Source organism: Monodon monoceros, unplaced genomic scaffold, assembly GCF_005190385.1.
Source record: "Monodon monoceros isolate NGI ecotype Baffin Bay Population unplaced genomic scaffold, NGI_Narwhal_1 Super_Scaffold_11, whole genome shotgun sequence".
In the NCBI taxonomy this organism is placed as follows: Eukaryota; Metazoa; Chordata; class Mammalia; order Artiodactyla; family Monodontidae; genus Monodon; species Monodon monoceros.
The window spans coordinates 45009291-45029613 of record NW_021703767.1 but is presented as its reverse complement, the minus strand read 5'-3'; the positions used below and the strand labels follow the sequence as shown (position 1 = coordinate 45029613).

Sequence of the window (20323 nt, the reverse complement as noted above, 5' to 3'; positions counted from 1 at the left end):
ACTGATAATTATTTTTGTAACTACTGCTGCTCTCTCCAGGCCCAGGTTTCAAAAGGCAATATATCCTAATGGTTAAGAGCACACACTTCTGGACCCACAATACCTGACTACAAACTCTGGTTTGTCTATGTCTTAACTGGGTGAAGCTGACATTTTACTTAGTCTCTTTTTATGTCAGTTTCCTCAACTGGAAAATGTCTATAATGATAACTTACTGGGCTGGTTTTTATTATGATTTAATATAAGTGCTAAGGACAGTGTCTGACACAGTAAGTGATTTTTAACTTTATCTCACTAAATGTAAGTTGAACTATATCTTTCTTAAGACCCATCTGAACTTCAAAGAACAGATTCTTTCTTGAAACATTTCCTCAAACAGTATTAAAAACCATTAAGTAGGAAATGACTTAAACAAGAAGCTGCTGTCTAATAAATATCTAAAGACAGTAAGGGCCATGGAGTGAAGGTACAGAAAAATAAATGAAGGACTAGTTAAGAATTTTGTGATTTATAGTATCTTTGGGTTTTTAAGGTCATATTCACTCTAGGTGCAGTTGTTCATTTTAGCGCTTCTGCCATGAGAAGAGTTGACAGGCATTATAATAACTGGTCTGCAGTGAAAGAGATATAGGTACCTGGGCCACCTACTACCTCATCCACCATGTAGGTACCAAGATTCTGATGCATCCGTGAATTCACTTCCTGTTTTTAGACTAGCAAAGCTATTCTCAGAGGAAGTCTCCTTTTCATATACCTGCACGCATTTAACCAGATGCATAATAACCCTCACCCGCTCCCCCACTTTTTTTTTTTTTACCTGAACTAATCATTATTTGTACATCTCTATTTTCTAATGTTTCCTATGGGTATTCTGTCACCATAAAACACATCTTTATGATGCCCTTTCCAACCAACATCAGACTATTTGTTTCAAGATAGTAATTAACTTCCTGCTTAATCTGTCACACTCAATTTGAAACTAGGCATGCAAGGCTATTAAAACCTGTGGTTGTGGTGTTTGCCCCTGGCTGAGGCAGTAGCCACTGGCAGCCTTGATTTATCACTCTTCATTTAAATTCCTGTGCCAATGATTTTAGTTCCTAAATGCTGTGACTGGCATTTTTGGATTTCAAAATCAAAGTGAAAATAAGCTACAGTTAAGAACTCAACAGCTCAGATCGATGAAAAACGGTTTTATAACTGAACACCCTGCAGTTAAATCCTAGGGGTTTGACCAAAAAGTGCTTAGTACTCAGAGATATTGCTGTGGGAAGACAAGTATCCCACTCTAATGGCTGTTTATAAATCACTATCAAACCTGCACCTTGTAACAGTGCCATGTAAATTTGCTCCCAGATGGAAACTATTTTTTGCTAAGCTTGCTTCCTTAAAAGAACAACCCCCCAGAAGCAAGCTTCTCCTTCTGGCAAATCTCATCTTTGATATTCTACTCTTTTTAACCAGCACTGCTCATGTTTGAGGAAGCAGATTATAACACAGCTACTAAGACCTACTCCATAATAGTGCATGCAAAATGCCTCCTAAATTGAATGAGCATGATTCTATAACTTTCTTATTAAAGACTGACTGTCGTGTAAATCTTGATTTATTGAAAGCTTCTTCAGATATACACTTGAAGAATTAGGCTTTTCTACAACCCTGCCAGAAACAAATTGTGAAAATTTGCTCCTCCCGCATGGCTTCATAATCTCAAGGCTCAACACTTCTTACATGGCAAATCCAAATGATCTTCTTCCTTTTAGGGTAAAGCTCCTCCAGGAAGTATTCCAGCTCAGTTAAGCTTTCCTCCTCTGAACTAAAGCATTCACAATCTGATTCTTATAACTTAAACACTTAACTTAAAAATATGTTTCTTTTAATTTTTTGCTAGCCTTTTTCAGACTGCTAACCTTGTCTCCTCAATTAGAGTAAGTAAGGCATTTGAGAAAGCCACAATAACTTCTTCCTTTCTTATCAATACTATATGATGAGCCATAGTACTGATCATGCATTATGGCTTAATGAATGTTTGCTTGTTCATTTATTAAACAAGAATTTACTGAGCTTTATACCTAGTACTCTTCAATGCTCCAGGGATAGAGTGACCTGACTAATAAAATACAGTGGAAAAGTTCAGCCCTCATGGAGCTTAAATTCTACTGCTGAATTATATTTGGAATTTATCATATCATGGAATTAAGTGACAGAATAAAGAACACATGCAAATCAGTTTGAAGAGTGACTTAGATACAGTCTTGAGAAATATATGATCAAAGCAAGTGGTAAACCAGAAAAACAAACAAACAAAAAAGAAGTTGAAAATGACAGAGACCAGAGTGTGGGGGAAAAAAAGGAAAGAAAGGCGAGGAGAGGACGACATTTTTATTTTTATGCTTAAACCATGAAAATTTTATCTATTTACACAGTCAAGTTTCTAACGCAATACATATTTTTATTTTCCAAATAACAGATTTTTATTTCTTCTCTCTGAGACTAAAGTAATATGATCTTGCACATGGGATGAAATATTACTGAGATACTTCTTCTTTACCTCTAAAAACAACTGTACAACTTGAAGTCACCATGGCAAACTTCCAATAATACTGTAAAATATTACAGAACGAGACGTACAGCAGGAGCCGTATACATGGAAAGTTACAATGAGATTTTTAGGGAGGAGGTTTCTTTTTACTGGAGGTGTCAAATTCATAAACTGTGTTATTTTCTTATTTTTATTATGTCAAGTCTTTGGAATTATATAGAACACTGATTTTAAATATTAAAAGACTGTGCACATAGAGTGTTCATCATGTTATTCAATGCAATTACTGAATATTAGAGTGCTCATCACGTTATCTAGTGCAATATACTTATTTTGCAGATGAAGAATCTGAGGTCCAGGAAGATTAAATAACTTGCCTGAATTTACACTGCTGGATAGTAGCAGTTTAGGGATTAGAACTCAGAGCTGATCAGATTCTGACCAGCTGTTTCCTGTCTCTCTATATGACTAAACTACTGGACATTTCAAGAGAATAAAAAAATGACATTATGAGCTACAAATTCATGAGAATGCAGATGGTAAATAGCAGACTAAACTATGTACACAGGATATGAAATTTGGTTTTATGGAAAATCAAATAGACAATAATCTTTCCTGTATATTTTCAGGGCATTCTTGCTTAGGTTTACACAACTGAACACTATGCCTTCTGTAGGTCTGTTCCAGAATGATGAGCCTACGAATAGAATGCTTATTGTTGATGTCCTAAGTGAGCACTTTATGACTAAGGGGCAAAAGTATCAGGGTATTAAAGCTTTAAAAGGTTCACTTTATGTATGGTAGAAATGTGTGTGTGTGTGTGTGTGTGTGTGTGTGTGTGTTTTACATACCCATCCTCTTAATTCACTAATTTATTTAGTAAATATTTAATGTATAGTTTTATGTGAAATGTGTCATGTTAGGCCTTGGGGATATGAACATTTATGACAAACCAACAGAAAAAATGGACATGCAATTGAAATGCAGAGCATGGTAAGTACGGAGACCGGGTAAATATAAGGAGCTATAATAGGATAATCAGGGCCAGATCATGAAGGACCTTACAACTCACTTTAGAGAACTAATCAATCATAAACCCACCACACAGAGAGAAACAGTGCCAACATTAGAAAATTTTGCTATTCGTTTTCTTATGACTATATGTGTACATCAGTTGTTTACATAGTTGGGTGATGATGTATATAGTTTCCAATCCTGCAATCCTTATAGTACTGTCAGCATTATTCTCATTCATTAAACTTAACATTCCATCTTACAGACATAATACATTTTACTCACTTTATTTCTCATCACTTAGGATATTTATACATGTCCTTATTATATATAATGCATGTTTGTACACACATATAGTTTTTCTATATGTCATTTTTCCTAGATATTAATACAGAGTAGTGGATTTAAAGGATATAGTAATTTTAAGGCACTGGAAACACATTGCCATATAATTTTGTAGTTTTCCTGTAGTGATGTGGGAGTTCTGACCAAATCATACTCTAAGAGTACATAAGCATTACCATTTACCAAAGAAAACCTCACAAAAAACAAAAACATGTCCAATTTGATTAGAAGAAAATTACCTATCATTTCAATTTTCATTTACTTGAACTTTAGCAAGAATGAAGTTCTTTTCTAATGCATATTAGGCAACTGTATCTCTTCTAAGAATTGACTGCTCATCCTTTGCCCATTTTACCATAGTCTATTCTTCACAAGTATTTTACCCAGCTTACTGCTTATTTTCATTATATTTATAAAGACTTTGATATGTAAAATTTCTATTAAACTCATCTGTCCTTTGCTTTGTAATTTATTTTTTATATGCTTCTCTATTTAGTCATATATTTACTTTTTCTTAAGACATTATGTTTAACATTTACCTGTTTAATAACTTGGGATTTCTTTCAGGTATTTTCTTAGTTACGAATTAACTTGAAATGTTTTAAATAATAAGTTTCCCTCGATACATTTTATTCAGTGATGTATACTTTTCCCATTGATTTTATATGTGTTCTTTATCCTATATTAAATCTCTCCATATATTAAGAACTTTTTTTAAGGCTACCTCTTCTGTTCCTTTAATCAGAAACTGTTTCTATCTTCTCCTTAGAAATACAAATTAGTTCCTGAAATGTAAGCTAATTATTCATTCATTGATTTTGATTAAATATACTTTTCATGTTTTAAGGGATGTACTCAAATGAGAACTCATTTTTTAAAGAACCGTGTACAAATGAAGCAGCACTACATTTTGCAATTATGTAACACCTTCACTGTCCTAGCAATAGATGATATTTTCAATATACAAGCACAATGCAGTGAACTTTTAGATATTATGGAAACCTGATGCCATATTTCCTAAGAAAACTTTTACAAAGAAAATTAAGCAAAATTTCAGTGAAGAAATGGAATCACGAGGAAAGCAATTAGTTCTTGAAATATGAAAATATAGAAATAAAGAAAGTGATTTTTATGCAAAATCCAGTTCAGCAATACCATCTGTTTGCCATGTTTATATGTTAAGTTTAGACAATGTATAATCTGAGTTTTTGCTTGGTTGTTATAAATCCCAAACATATATACTCTTCTAAGTAATTAAAAAATTAAGCAAAAATGATTTTAGCATCTTTTGACCCTAAAATTAGAGTTATGGGTTAATATCCAAAATACATAACAGCTCACACAACTCAACATAAAAAAAAAAGATTAAAAAATGGGCAGAAGACCTGAACAGACATTTTTCTAAAGAGTACATGCAGGTGGCCAATGGGCAAATAAAAAGATGATCAACATCGCTAATCATCAGGGAAATGAGAATCAAAACCACAATGAGATATCACCTCACACCTGTCAGAATCACTCTCATCAAAAAGAACACAAATAACAAATATTGGCGAGGATGTGGAGAAAAGGGAATCTTTGTACACTGTTGGTGGGAATGTAAATTGGTGCACCCACTGTGGAAAACAATATGAAGGTTTCACAAAAAACTAAAAATAGAACTACCATATGACCCAGCAATTCCAATCCTGAGTAAGAAAGAAACAAAAACACTAATTTGAAAAGATACATGCATCCCAACGTTCATAGCAGTGTTATTTACAATTGCCAAGATACGGAAGCAACCTAAGTGTCCATCAACAGTTGAATGGATAAAGAAGATGTGGTGTATATATATATATATATATATATATATATATATATATATATATATATATAAAAAATGGAATACTACTCAGTCATAAGAAGAATGAAATTTTGCCCTTTGCAACAACATGGATGGACATGGAGGATATTATGGTAAGTGAAATAAGTCAGACAGAGAAAGGCAAATACCATATGATAACACTTATATGTAGAATCTAAAAAATACAACAAATTAATGAATATAACAAAGAGAAACAGACTTACAGATATAGAGAACAAATTAGTAGTTACCAGTTGGGAGAGAGAAGGTGGGAAGAGCAATATAGGGGTATGGGATTAAGAGGTACAAACTATTATGTATAAAATAAGCTACAAGGGTATATTATACAGCACAGGGAATACAGCCAAATTTTATCACAACTATAAACAGAGCATAATAACCTTTGAAAACTGTGAATCAATATATTGTATAACTGTAATTTATATAACATTGCACATCAACTATACTTTAACAAAGAATAAAATAATAGTATTCCCTACAAAATCAAGTCCCTGTTGGCCAAATTTACATCAAACAAAGGGTAACTCCTCCCATACTCTGCTTATAGTACCTCTGATACCTCTGATACCACGACAAGCTACAATGGATTTAAAAGTCACATGAAGGCAAGTATGTGACTTCATTCCCTCCTTTGAGACTGTGAGCTACCACAAGGGAGAAAAGAAAAATTTATGGAAGTAGAAAATAAAATTCAAATTAATAAGGGAAATGAAAAGAATTGGGACATTTGTAGAGAACAGCTTAGAGAAAGATAGTTAGTTCTAGATCATAGTACAATAATGAGGAGTTTGGCCTTAAAAGGTCATAAAAACTTTATCTAATTCTTCAGGTGTAAAGAAAGTGGATATATCAAGGCTGTATCATAAAAAAAGGTCTATCAGAATTAATTGCAATTAGGTTACTTTTTGCATTCCACCTAACATTATGGATTCTTTCTTTTATTGAGAAAATTAGAATAAAAATTACATTATATTAAAATTAAAAAAATTATTTCTAACAAATAAATAAGTAGAAGTAATCTTAATAGAATGTTCTACTGATGGTCTTCCCATCTACAAAGAGTGATGATTCAGAGAAAGAACTTCTAGCTCTTTGAAGTGCAATTTATTTTTTGTATTTTCTTCTTAAATAGGCTAATAGGCAGAAGGAAGATTTTAGACAAGATACATGGAAGACCACCCTAAAAGAGTCGGTTAAAATATACAAGAGAATTGGAGCTCTTTCTTAGAGATCTTTGAACTGGGATAAAATAACATTTATTTATAATATAAAATATATTTATCTATATAATGTTACTTATAACATTTATAAGAACATCTTGCCTGATGACTTGTAGCTGAAGTCTACATTCTCTTGAGGTCCTTTAAGGCATATGAAAATTGTCACCTTATAAGTATAAAACTAATGTGAACTGGCAGCAGTTAGGTTAATAAAATTCAGATGTTGGAAAACAGTTTTTTTAGGACATAATTTTCCATGTCAGTTATCTTTAAATTTAAATATATAATTAAGTAGAACTTCAAATAGAGTTTAATTGTTCTGCTCTTAATACAAGTATCTCACATTTTGGATAAAACAGCTAAATAAAGACAGCAGTTGAACATTTTAAATATTCAAAACTGTCAGCACATGAAATATTTATTCTCATAAAAATAGAATGAGGAACCTATTCTCAATTTCTAGAAATCTAAATGTGCAATTCATATCTACAACTAACCAACATTTATCTTTATAAAAAGTAATAAAAACATTTAAAAACATAAAATTATGAGATAGGATATAACTATCAAAAAAACTTATCAAAATATAATCTAAGGACTTCCCTGGTGGCACAGTGGTTAAGAATCTGCCTACCAATGCAGGGGATACGGATCGAGCCCTGGTCCGGGAAGATCCCAATGCCATGGAGCAAATAAGCCCATGTGCCACAACTACTGAGCCTGTGCTCTAGAGCCTGCGAGCCACAACTACTGAGCCTGCGTGACACAACAACTAAAGCCCATGCGCCTAGAGCTCGTGCTCTGCAACAAGAGAAGCCACCGCAATGAGAAGCCCGCGCACCACAACTGAAGAGTAGCCCCCGTTCAATGCAACTAGAGAAAGCCCGCACACAGCAACGAAGACCCAAAGCAGCCAAAATAAATAAATAGATAAATAAAAATTTTTAAAAATATATATAATCTAAAACTCATAGAAAGTAGTCAATCATTCACTATTTATATAAAACAGCCTTGAAATAGGAAGTCAAAAACAGAGGACATCAATTCACACAGGCATTATAAAGTAAAAGGTAATCATATCTTAGAGATTTAGTAATTCAGCAAAAGAGTAAAATAAGCTTTTTAAAGACAAAACAAAATGGAATGAAAAGTACATTTCTATTCACATATTATAGATATATTTATCACCCTTGGAATATTATTTATTTGCTTTAATGAGAGATTACTTAAGAAATATGTAAGCTGGATAACAATTTGAAAGCATGAATACAAATAATTCAATGAATCATGTCATAATTATTTTGAGGAAAAAAACTCTTTTATCTCAGGGTACACCTTGGAAATGACTCAATACAACAATATAGAGCAGAGAACAAAGGTATCAATAGCTATGAAATCTACCCTTAGGTCTATTAAAATTGCAAAATAATTAGAAGAGCATTAGGCAAATTATGGAACTACCTTTCATTTTTTTTGTTTTTAATCTTTTATTAGTAAAAGCTTTGCTCACTGTATAACAGAATAAATACGTGGCCAAACAACTAGTCTCTCTTTCATAAAAACAGAAAAGTGAAATGTCAACATTCACCACCTGCCATATCACTATTTAATCATTTATTACTTTATACATATTTTAAGGACTTGTGTACTAAGTAATATTTCAGGCACTCATTTCTTGCAAATGCGTATTGAATCAGATATCATACGTTTAATTAGTCTTTCTTTATTTAGCTAAGCTCTAAAGAATCTTAAAGAATGAAAGACTGTTGACTGCTCTGTAGTAGACACCATGTCTCAAACACTCAAACATGCATCTATTTTTCACTACATGGCATACAGCACAGTACTTTGCACATCATAGTTACTGACTGTAGTTGTTTGCTGACTAACACATAGAGGTAAATGGGAAAAACAACGACATCACTATTTTATAAAATGTTTTCAGGACCGATTTCAAGAGTGTGTGACTTGCCGCAGTTGCACGGCTCCCTGAACCTGTTTAGGGTTTAATGCTCATCTAATGCCATCTTGAAATTCTTTTTTTTTTTTTCTTTTTGCGGTACGCGGGCCTCTCACTGCTGTGGCCTCTCCCGTTGCGGAGCACAGGCTTCAGACGCGCAGGCCCAGCAGCCATGGCTCACGGGCCCAGCCGCTCCGCGGCATGTGGGATCTTCCCAGACCAGGGCACGAACCCGTGTCCCCTGCATCGGCAGGCAGACTCTCAACCACTGCGCCACCAGGGAAGCCCCATCTTGAAATTCTTAATAATTTTATCTTTAACTCATGTTTTGTAAGTGAAGTCTGACGGGACAATGGAGTGTGCATTGGGAGCTTGAAGCCCCGGCTCTAGGCAAGGTCCAGCTTCTGGCCACCCACCCTCCCCACATTCCTGGGGATATGTTTTCCCTGTCTTCCCCCCTGCTCTATGCCAAGCAGTCTTCCAACCCCTGCACTGCCCACGGATTGCTGCCATTCTCCACCTGGGTTAAGTGACTTTATTAACTTCTGAGGAGGGAGGACCACATTTCTGGGCTGTCTCCTGTCTCTAGCAGGGATCTGGGCATGTGCACAGAAGGGTCTAGGTAGGGCTCTCTAGCACTGGAGAGTGAAGTGTAGAGGAGTGAGTGTGTGTGTGTGTGTGTATATGTGTGTGTGTGTGTGTGTGTGTGTGTGTGTGTGTGTGTGTGTGTGTGTGTGTTGGCTGTCTCTGTTCTGCAGAGGCCACATTTTAGTGGGGGGCAAGCTTCTTATCCACTCCATGCAGGTAGCCAATAGTTTCTGGGAAGGAGATTCAAAGACCCTTAGGGTTTTCCCTTCCACTGTGGGTTTGGAAGCCCTGGGAACCTGGAGGTTTCCTCAATCACCCTACAAGTATCCCTGTGCAGAGGGAGGGCCTCTTGACTGGATCAGTGCCTGGGGACACCCTCTCTTCCTCTTTCCAAACTTTTTGAGTCTGTCTTACATTTGTCTGCTCTGGTCTGCTTGAGATACCCTTGGGTACTGGGGATAGGGAGTGGTGCAGGACTCTAGGAAAAGAACTGTGATTTCGATGATTTCACAAATGAGTTAAATGCTCTTATATTTACATTTAAAAGTAGCATTGAGCAATTAAAGAGGAATGGTAAAGTTTATGCTAATAATTTGAAATTTACTTTTACTTTACTTAGAAGGACATTAAATGGCAATTAAAAAAGCACCATGACAAGTTGAGAGACAGAAATTGCAGAAGGAAAAGGCTTTATATGTTAGTACCTTTAACGGCCCTTTTTTTTCTGTTTTTTGAACAAAGGGTCCTGCAGTTTCATTTTTCACTGGGCACCACAAATTATGTAGCTGGAACTGACTGTTTTAGAATCCAAACCAAATAGAAAAGTGCTGAGGAATACATGGAAGGAAAAAAAAGCTACTTAATCTAAAGATACTATATGGAATTTCAGTCTGATTAAAAGGTCAGCAATTAGCTTTCAATCTTTACAAACTATTTATTAAGACATTTTACATTTTAAATAATAATTAGAATAATCTATCAACCTTGAAAATCTTTTAGTTTTATTCTCACATTATTCAAAAAAATCTTTATTAATATTTACTTTGAAGTAAAAGGGACTTTTAGAAAACATCCCCCCAAAATGAAAACCTAGTTTTTAAGAGCAACCACACTTGAATCCAATAATCCAGTTATCCAAATCAGTCAAGTTATGCAGGCAGAGTTTAGTTAAGGAAATTAAATTGGCGCCCATTTTCAAAACAAAGAATTGCATTGAAAATGAGCAATCAATGTGCTAGACAGTTCTTAACCATAAAGTAGAACCTTACATCATGACAGTCATAGATTATGCAAAATGTGATCATATGCATTTATCTTCACTGCTAACCAGATTTATTTTTATAGGATTTAAAATATTTTACTAAACAACCTCTATTACTAATTTTTCAATTTATATGGAGAAATGCCATTAAAATTGTTAATGTGGTAGTGGAGGCATCAAAATAGCAATAAGATCTTATTACTTTATGCTAAAGAAAACACTTTGTCACCTTTCCTGAAAAATGCACAAATGAGAATTTCGCAGAGAAACAGCTGATGACTAAAAGCCAACTGCTTAAAATCAAGTTTAGGATTAAACATATTTTTCTAGCAATGTACAATCACCAAAAAAATCCCCATGATTGCTGTTAAAGGATGGTTTAGTGTTGATTAAAATCTTTTATTAAAAATTCTATAAGAACAGTACCACAGGACTTAGTGAGCATGAAATTTAGTACATGCTAAAGAATACATGTGCAATAATACTTTCCAGTTAATTTCTAGACAAATTCCTGGTTAAATTTAAGGTTTTGCCCTTTTAATTCCCACTGCCTGGAATACTCTTTTATATATTCACAGGGTTTTCTCTTCAATTCATGATCCGCTCATGTGTTATATCAAAAGAGGTGTTTTTGGTTTTCCTATGCAAAATGCCCCTTCCCCACCACTTCCAAACCTCTTACTGTGTTTAGTTTTTCTTCATGGGACATATCACTTCTTGACACTAAAATATAATGTCCTGAATGAAGGGACACTATTAACGGTTTGTACTTCTTTATTGCTATATCTCTAGCACACTGAACAGTTTCTGTCAGAGAGTAAATATTCAATAAATATTTTTGAATGAATGAAATAAATTAATGAATGAAAGATTAACTGAAACCATCTCCAATATCTGTTAATGCAGTTAACAGAGATTTATTAGGTTATAGTCAATGTAGGTTGAGGATATGTTCAGTCAAATAACACAACATCCTTGTTCTCAAGAAACTTTCACATTGGTCAGAAAAGCAACTATTAAAAATATGATTATGATCCAGTGAGAGAGAACCATGTGTGTTATTGTACACAAGTGACTGGGAACAGTTCAATTTCTACACTTCTTGACCAAGAGCTGAGCCATTTACCAACTTCAGGAAACTCATTGCTAAGGTCAAGAGCCTTTTCTATACCATTTGTTTACTCAAAAGTTGAATGCCACAAAAAGACACTAAACTCGGGAGTAATTTGATGTTTCCCAGGACTAAACACAAAGTTTACAATCATCCAGACTCTATCATAATTTAATATTTGGCTGGACCATAAAGTTATTTAGTTGTGATTAACTAGACTGACATTTCAATTATCTCCCCTACATAAAATATTCAGTGCACTTTTCAGAAGAAAAACACTTTTCCTAGAAGATAGGAAAATTTTATCCTTCAATATAAAGTGTCTGTGGCTTTTGAATATATAATTTTCTTATGTTTAAGAAATATGTAAAATACAAATAGTATAGCATCACTCTTAGCTTCAATTACAGTTATTGCTTTTTTTCTTTAACTTATCATGCCACTGGCTTATATTCAGTATATTTTTAGTAAGCATTTAAAACTTTTATAGTTTGAATAGACTTGCACAGATTTTAGAAAAAAGAATATCCACTGTCAAGAATTTTCAAAACACTGTCAAGAATTTTCAAAACACAGTGAGAATTATGAGGAATATCCAGACATAAAATAAATTAAAATACAGATATAAAGATGAATGAATGTTTATAATGTCCCTAATTACCTACTCTAGCAACGTGCAAAAGGTTGCTATTTGAAATAGACTGTATTTTCAGAATGCAGTGAACTGTAAATCAAATAGACATCTCAAGTTTATAAATATATGGAGACTTTTGTTGATTTAAATCTATTTTCAATGTCAGTTCAATTAATTATTGCTACCTGAGCAAATATATGAAATCTGCAATCAAAATGTAAGCCTAAAGCAAGACCTATACAGAATAGTCACCCATTGGCAGAGACAGGAGTGTTGAATATATATTTTAGGAAGCTGAAGGACTGGACAAACTGCTTCTGACAATAATTGCTTTAAAGACCCTTTAGTAAATATCAGCAGAATTGGTCTGTAACTTAGCATGTCTTTCACTTTGAACATGGCCCCTAAAGGTTTTTGCACATGTCAGGATATCTACAAACACAATTTGTTTCAGGCTGACTATCCATGATTAACATTTTCCTTTCCTGTCTATGACCTGAATAATTCCTTTTACTAAACTACACATCTTAGTTTTTCTATCATGCACTGAGGATTAAAATCAAATGTTTTCTAGGTGTTGCTTTCTTGTTTTGTTCTCTAAATGAACCACCTTTAAAGACCATTTAAATAAGCTATCAAAATAGAAGGTTGCAAAAAAGCTTTTAGGGATTGCAGAAGTCAGTTAATTAAGGTTTATTGCAAAGATTTCTAATTATGAGAGTCAGTCTTAAACCTATAATCTTATTTATCCAACTAGAATCAGGATAATCAAGGAATGTTTTTCCTAACTACTGCTAAGTGGGTCTAAGTGATTTGGAAATGTCTTTTTTTCTTTTTTTACATTTCTGTAATTGTAAGCAGACAGTAAACAATTAAGTCAAGGTTGTTTAATGGGGTTTCCTTAATATTTCTTAAGTATGAGAAAAGACATATACATATAATCAACTACACGAAAGAAAAGGTAATTTGACGCAAACTTCCTCTTTATCCTCACGTTCCACGCTGTGCACAGAATAGTAAAATCATAATTAATGCAACTGTCTATATTTTTCAGTCTCTATTATTTTATTTCCTATTTGTACGAGGTTGCCTCATGTACAATATTATTATTCTGCTGATTTTCTTTTTCCCTACCTCTGGCCCTGATGATATATCAGCATCTTCTGCTAAATGGTTGTTCCCCTAACTTGTCTTGGCTATTTTGCAGACACCAACTCATTTCTCCAAATTTTAGTTAAATCTTCAGGTCCTTCCCCAAATCCTGTTGTACCTCTGCAATATATCAACTTGTTAGATGTTCTTGGGTCCATTAGTCATCAGGGCCTAATCCCTCAGTTGCTCAACCTTTGCTTGGTTCCTTCTACTCAGCATTCTTTCCCTTCTCCTGGCTTCACGTGGCCTACTCATATTCTACTCATCTCTCAGAACAGAACTTAATTTAATACTGCTTCCTCAGGAAAACCAGCCCTTATCCTCTAGACCTGAATAATACATGCTCTCAGAGCACCCTGAGCTTCTCCTTGGTGGGACTTATCACAGTACTAACTTTGTATTTGTCAAATTATTTGTTATCTGCCTCCCCACCAGGGTGTAAAATTCACAAAAGCTCGCTCACCACTATACATGTGTTGAATAAATTAAAGGCTTATTAATAGCTCATATCACTTTTCTATTTTAGTGTGAAAACAATGATATGTAACCTACGGATAATGAGACAAATAATTTACTGTGGTCCCCTCAGTCCAACAAAATTGTAATGTGTTACCCTGTAACTTTGGACAGTGCCTCTTGAGTCACTTCAAAGAGAATTTCCAAAGATACCCAAGTGGAATGATGGCAAATCCCTCTCTCTATCTGCAACAGTAACACTGTTATCTTATTAAAGCTGGCACACGATGATAGCTCAAGTCTGGTTCTGGGACACTCCAGTTTCTATAAGCTCCTTTTACCCAACACTAGGATCTGACCCCTTCTGATATGAAGAGAGTAATAGATACATGCACAGATTGAATTATTTCATAATGTTACCCTTGACTGGAATATCTGCATTTTTAAAGGTATGATTTTCTAACATCAGAATTTCAGACACAAGAAGAGAAGACCTTCTTGGTGTTTCTTAAAATTATGACATGGAGATAAGTGGCTTATACGTGTAAGATTGGTCATAATATTTTATAAAGCATATATGTGGCAATATTTTAGCTCAGTTTAGGACCTTGATGTACTTTTCAAGCAAAATTTAAATATATTTTGATTTTTCATTATAATTTATAACTAAAACAAAGTTGAATTAAATGAACAATAATTGTTTCTCAATATTCTTCTCAAAAATAAATTTACTGGGGAGGATTATTTAATAATACTGTCCCCTACCAGAATGCATAGCCTCAATATATGGATATTGTATCTTGTTTCATGCTTTGTATAATTTCTGTCCTTATAACAATACACTTTTAATAAATTCTCTCATTTTCAAAGTGGGAAATAGTTCGTATCCTGCCCTTCTGCTAAATTAGAAAAATAGCCTAAATGAACTCTCTTCTAATCCTGAAAGACTGCTATGTGTATAATGTATGAAATTATGTAAACATATTTACATATATATTTTATTTAAAGTGATATATTGTTTTTATTCCCAAACTTAATTATTTATACCCTATAGTTAGAACAGTTGTACTGGATTATAGTTTTTTTAATCAAGTGGCGGAAAAAAGGCTTAGAAATAATCTGCTAATGCAGAGAGAAACAGAAGACCCTATCTGTTTTATGCTGAAGACACATCTGACAAGATTTTGTTGACACTATGGGAAAGAAGAAAAAAAAGAGAAAACAGGAATTACATTTTGAACAATCATAAAGCAAATTCTATGATGTGGAGCAGTTTGCTAGATGAAGAGGAATATTATATAGTAAATACAAAAATGGTGATTCTACAGTATTATTTGGCTTTGCTTTATTTATTAGATGCATTTCTGAAGATTATCAGCAAAGTGAACTTATATATATTATTTTGAATAAAATAGTCACATCCACTTCAAATATGTTTTTAGTAGAATATTTAAGTTTCTTCCTGTATACTTTATAGGTTTAGCAGTGGTTTTTTTACTTTTTATTTTGCAATAATTATAGATTCACAGATATTTGCAAAAAAAATGTATGGTTAGGTCCCATACACCCTTTACCCAGCCTCCCCCAATGCTAACTACTTGCAATAACTAAAGTGCAACATCAAAACCAGGAAACTGACATTGAGAAAATCCATAGAGCTCGTGTGTGTGTGCATGCACGCATGTCGTGCGTGTAGCTCTTTGCAATTTATCACATATCTAACTTCATGTAACTACCACCATAATCAAAATACATAACTATATTATTACTACAAGGCTCCCTCCTGCTACCCCTTCATAGCCAATCCCTCTCTCCCTAAGCCCTAACCCTTGTCCACCAAGAATCTATTCTCCACCTCTACAATTATGTTATTTCAAGAATGTTATGTAAGTGAATTATACAGTATGTATCCTTTTGAGATTGGTTTTTTTCACTCAGCATAGTGCCCTTAAAGTTTATGCAAGTTGTGTGTATCACTAGTTTGTTCCTTTTTATTGCTGAATAGTATTCCAACATCTTATATATATTTCTACTTTGAATATCACCACAGCTGCCTTAATGCATGATATGGGCTGAACTGCATCCCCTAAAATCCATATGTTGAATTTAGCATGTGACTGGATTTGGAGATAGGTCCCTTAAGAAATTAAGGTAAAATGAGGTCATATGGGTGGGATTTAATCTGTCATGATAGTATCCTTACAAGAAGAGATTATGACAGAGACATGCATATAGGAAAGAACATATGAAGACACAGGGAAAAATGGATATCTACAATCCAAGGAGAAAGGATTTAGAATGAAATCAACTCTGCTGGTACCTTAATCTTGGACTTCTGGTCTCTAGAACAATAAGAAATTAAATTTCTGTTGTTTACACCACCTAGTCTGTGGCATTTGTTATAGCAGACCTAGCAAACAAATATAGTGTAAAAGAATAGTATAAAGCATATAAAACAATACTTTCTTCTATAAGACAATCACTTCTGTATCAACATAATTTATGAATGCTTCTCAAAGGGAGTTTTTAAAATCTTTGAAGCTTTTCCTGTATCATGCTTTGTGATAAATTACATTATGGGGGGAATTAAAGAGAACATATATTTTAAAAAATCATAGGCCTATTCATGCCTAACTACATTGCAGTAAAAACCTGTAGTGTTAAAAGGGACCATTTAGCTGAAGGCAATTGGAGTTTTTAAAAAAGACAGTTTAACTATTTTTTACACAAAACTGCACCTAAACAGCAGCATTTAGACACACTTCTGGATATTTTTTGCTGTTTCTTTTAGGAGTGGATTAGGGTTAGGCTTGCTGGCTGCATTGTTTTTACAATATAGATATGAATTATAATTAGCATAAATTCTTACTATTTGCTTATCTGACATGGAAAAGAGATGGCTGCATAAGTACGGCAACTGAATTTCAATTCATGTAGCAACATCTTATTTATGTCTGATGTTTGTTGGTAAGTAATATGGACTTGCTCATTAAGATATGTTAGCATAGGATTATATCAAAAACATAAATGCATAGATATGAAAGAGAAGCTTTATATCTAATTGACCATTACTACTAAGAAGTAATATCAAAAATATCTTTCTGCACCTTGGGAAACAATAAGAACAACAACCAGAAAATCACCCCTGTAATGTATAGAGTGTACAATTGCACCTCAGTGAATATAGGTCCACCAGGGATATTAAGCATCAAAAGGGAATTATAGATAAGTTTTGAGAGAACAACAGTGGAACTTACCATCTTGATTCGTGGTCACTGTAATAGCTGTGAATGGCTTGGGAGAAAAACTCAACTCAGAAACTCCATTCATGGCTTCTATTTCAAAGGTGTAATTCACGTGAGGCACAAAGTCAAGTACTATCACAGAATTGTTGATCAGGCCAGTATGTCTTGGGATGAAGCGGAGTCCTCCACCACAGTCCTCACACTGGCTGGTGTCTAAGCCACATTTCTTACAGATTACACTGTATGTGAGATCTTTTCTCCCTCCTGTGTCACTTGGTGGGCTCCATTCCAAAATAAGGGCCGTTTCATTGATGTTAAAAACCACATTCCTAGGAGCTGAAGGTGGCCCTAGAGAAAGCAATTAAAAAACAAATGTACATGTATAGGACAATGAATTATGGTGCTAACTTGAAAACAGCATCAATAAACACTTGCTTGTCTTTTATATTAGTTTGAGCTCTTCTGATGGAAACCATAAAGAAATATGGTTAAAAATATCTGAGTTAGTCTACTAAGAGTGGAGTCTTAGGGGTGAAGATGGTCTATATCTTAACTTTTGGTATATGAATTTCAATATTTAATATCAAAAGCCACAGATCTCCAAAAGATAGTAATTATACTTTTTAAATTTGTTGACTGAAATATATAACAAAACGTTATTTTAAATTATGTGATGGTTTTAAATACATCTTAATAATTACATCATCATTTTAAAATTTTGAAAAAATAGTAACATGCATATATAAAACATGCTGTGTTGAGTCTTTCAGTCCTCAAACTATGCTTGATGTATAACTAAAACTCCCATTCATTTTTCTGGACAATCTCTCTAAGAATCTTTTCCTCACAGGCTGAGAATAAATGGCCATAAACTCAGGGTGGACAAACAGTTTGGAAGAAGGGGAAGAGGAAAGGAAACTGGAGGCAGCATAAAGGCTTTTACTAGGTCCTGCCAATTTCATGGGACAAAAGCATTATACGGAAGGGATAAAAGGGGGTATACATAAGAAATGGTACCTAGACTTTTATTTAGATTAACTTTACTAAGCATAAGTAAGTATGTCCTTAGAAGCTTATAAAGAGACCCACACAGTCCTCTTATTTGTCATCAAGAGTGCACAAACCATGTTTCTCATGGATGGTGGATGAGCATCTGCTCTCTTTTTTCTCATTATTTTTCCATACGGATCACACTGCATAGAGTATTTATATCCTTTAACTATTCCAGCCTTTTCTTAAAATTGTGTCAATAATCTTTTACACTTATCCGAGTCCTTCAAACCTCAGTTTCATATCATTCACTGAACAAATATTAACTGAAGGTCTACTCGGTGCCTGGCACTGTGCTATGTACTATGTTGTGAAATACCACAGAATCCTTTCTGTAAGAGACTGTGCTTATGACAGATATTTTGAAAAATAATTTATTGCATAAATAACTAATTAACATTCCTACCACATTTTAAAAAGCTTAGTTTTAAGAAATCTAAATAGTTCTTTAAATTGTTGCTATCAAGAAAATTTGCTTAGAAGGAGGGAAAGAATTCTCTGTGACATTCTCTCCATAGAAAGAAATTCAATTTTTCATATAAGCTTCTTTTGGATTTCAAGATATGGTCATTCATTCATTAAATGTATATATTTTTAGTGACTACTATGTGTGCCAGATATTCTGCTAGATCTTGGGCTTACAGCATGAATGTGATAAAAGTTATTTCTGCTTTCTTGTTATTAACATTTTAGCTGAATGGCTAGATAAACACAAATACACACACACAAACAGAAGAATAAAATTCAAATTATAGTAAGTGCAGTTACAGAAATCAAAAGGGAAGGAGCTGAAATAACCTGAGAAACATTCTGAGAAGGCCTCATAGAGGTGATGTGGAAGATGTTCAGAGGGGTGGGAAGAATATTAGAGGTAGAAGATGTGTGGCTCTTTAGTCAAAAAAGATTTTAAAATAGTCATGGAACTGTCAGAAGATCACTGTGGCTAGAATGCGGAAGGAGGAAGCAAGAAGTGAGTTTTAAGGAACAGGAAGGGGTTGGATAATGCCAGACTGCTGGCTCATTGGAATGAGTCTGAATATGTTTCTATACTTAACAGGAGGAAACTAACAGATTCTATCTACAGAAGTGATGTGTTTCAAAAACAGCATTCTGGCTGCAGTGTGGGGAATGGTCTAAATGAGTACAGAGGACTCAGTAGCAAGATCTGTTATATACTGTTAGAGTAGCATAACATCACTCCTAAATCTATATGATTGTGTATTGGCTTTGAGATATTAAGAAGTGTTACATTTTCCTTTTTCATTTTGCTGGATCCTGATATCAGCAACCTAATGGGTAGGACTCAGACACCTATATGTACATTTCATGTTCCAGAGAGTTAAGAAACGTCTACCTTCAGAAAGGAAAATATGGAAGGGATTAAAAACTAGAGCACAGGGATAGGCATAGTTCTTTACCTCCAACCTAGACTCATGGCTAGGAGATAAAGATTCATTATCATTATCATAATAATGTCTTCCTACAGAATGACATATTCATATTGTTGTTCTTTTCTCTTATTTATAATGGAAAAACATGAATTATTATTCACTTACATTTCCAAGAACAGGAAGAATGTTATCAATTATGTTATGGTGTCTGCAAGTATATGACTGTCCGCCTAGAGATACTTAAATAAAAACGGCAGACACCCTTCTTCCTCAAGGGCTCTCAGACCAATTAGCATGACAATTAAATAGCTTTTTAATTGCTGTTAAATTATGCCAGCTAAACTGTGATTTCATGCAAATATTAAGCTGTAATGACATGCATGAATCATTTACTAAGATTTAGAACTTAGAACAAAGAGAGACAATTAATTCTAATCCTCAGATTCAACTAAATTATGTGTCACTAGGCTTTTATGAATGTGGCCTG

At 34.0% G+C, this 20323-nt stretch overlaps 1 protein-coding gene across 2 annotated transcripts in view; it reads right to left on the bottom strand.

Annotated features, from left to right (window-relative positions):
- EPHA6 (EPH receptor A6) overlaps window positions 1-20323 on the bottom strand; it is an 852855-nt gene that overhangs the window by 482954 nt on the left and 349578 nt on the right. For both annotated transcript variants that reach the window (XM_029214367.1, XM_029214368.1), the window contains exon 5: window positions 17408-17743. In XM_029214367.1, the coding sequence (XP_029070200.1) occupies window positions 17408-17743 (336 nt within the window). The remainder of the gene's footprint in view (window positions 1-17407; window positions 17744-20323) is intronic.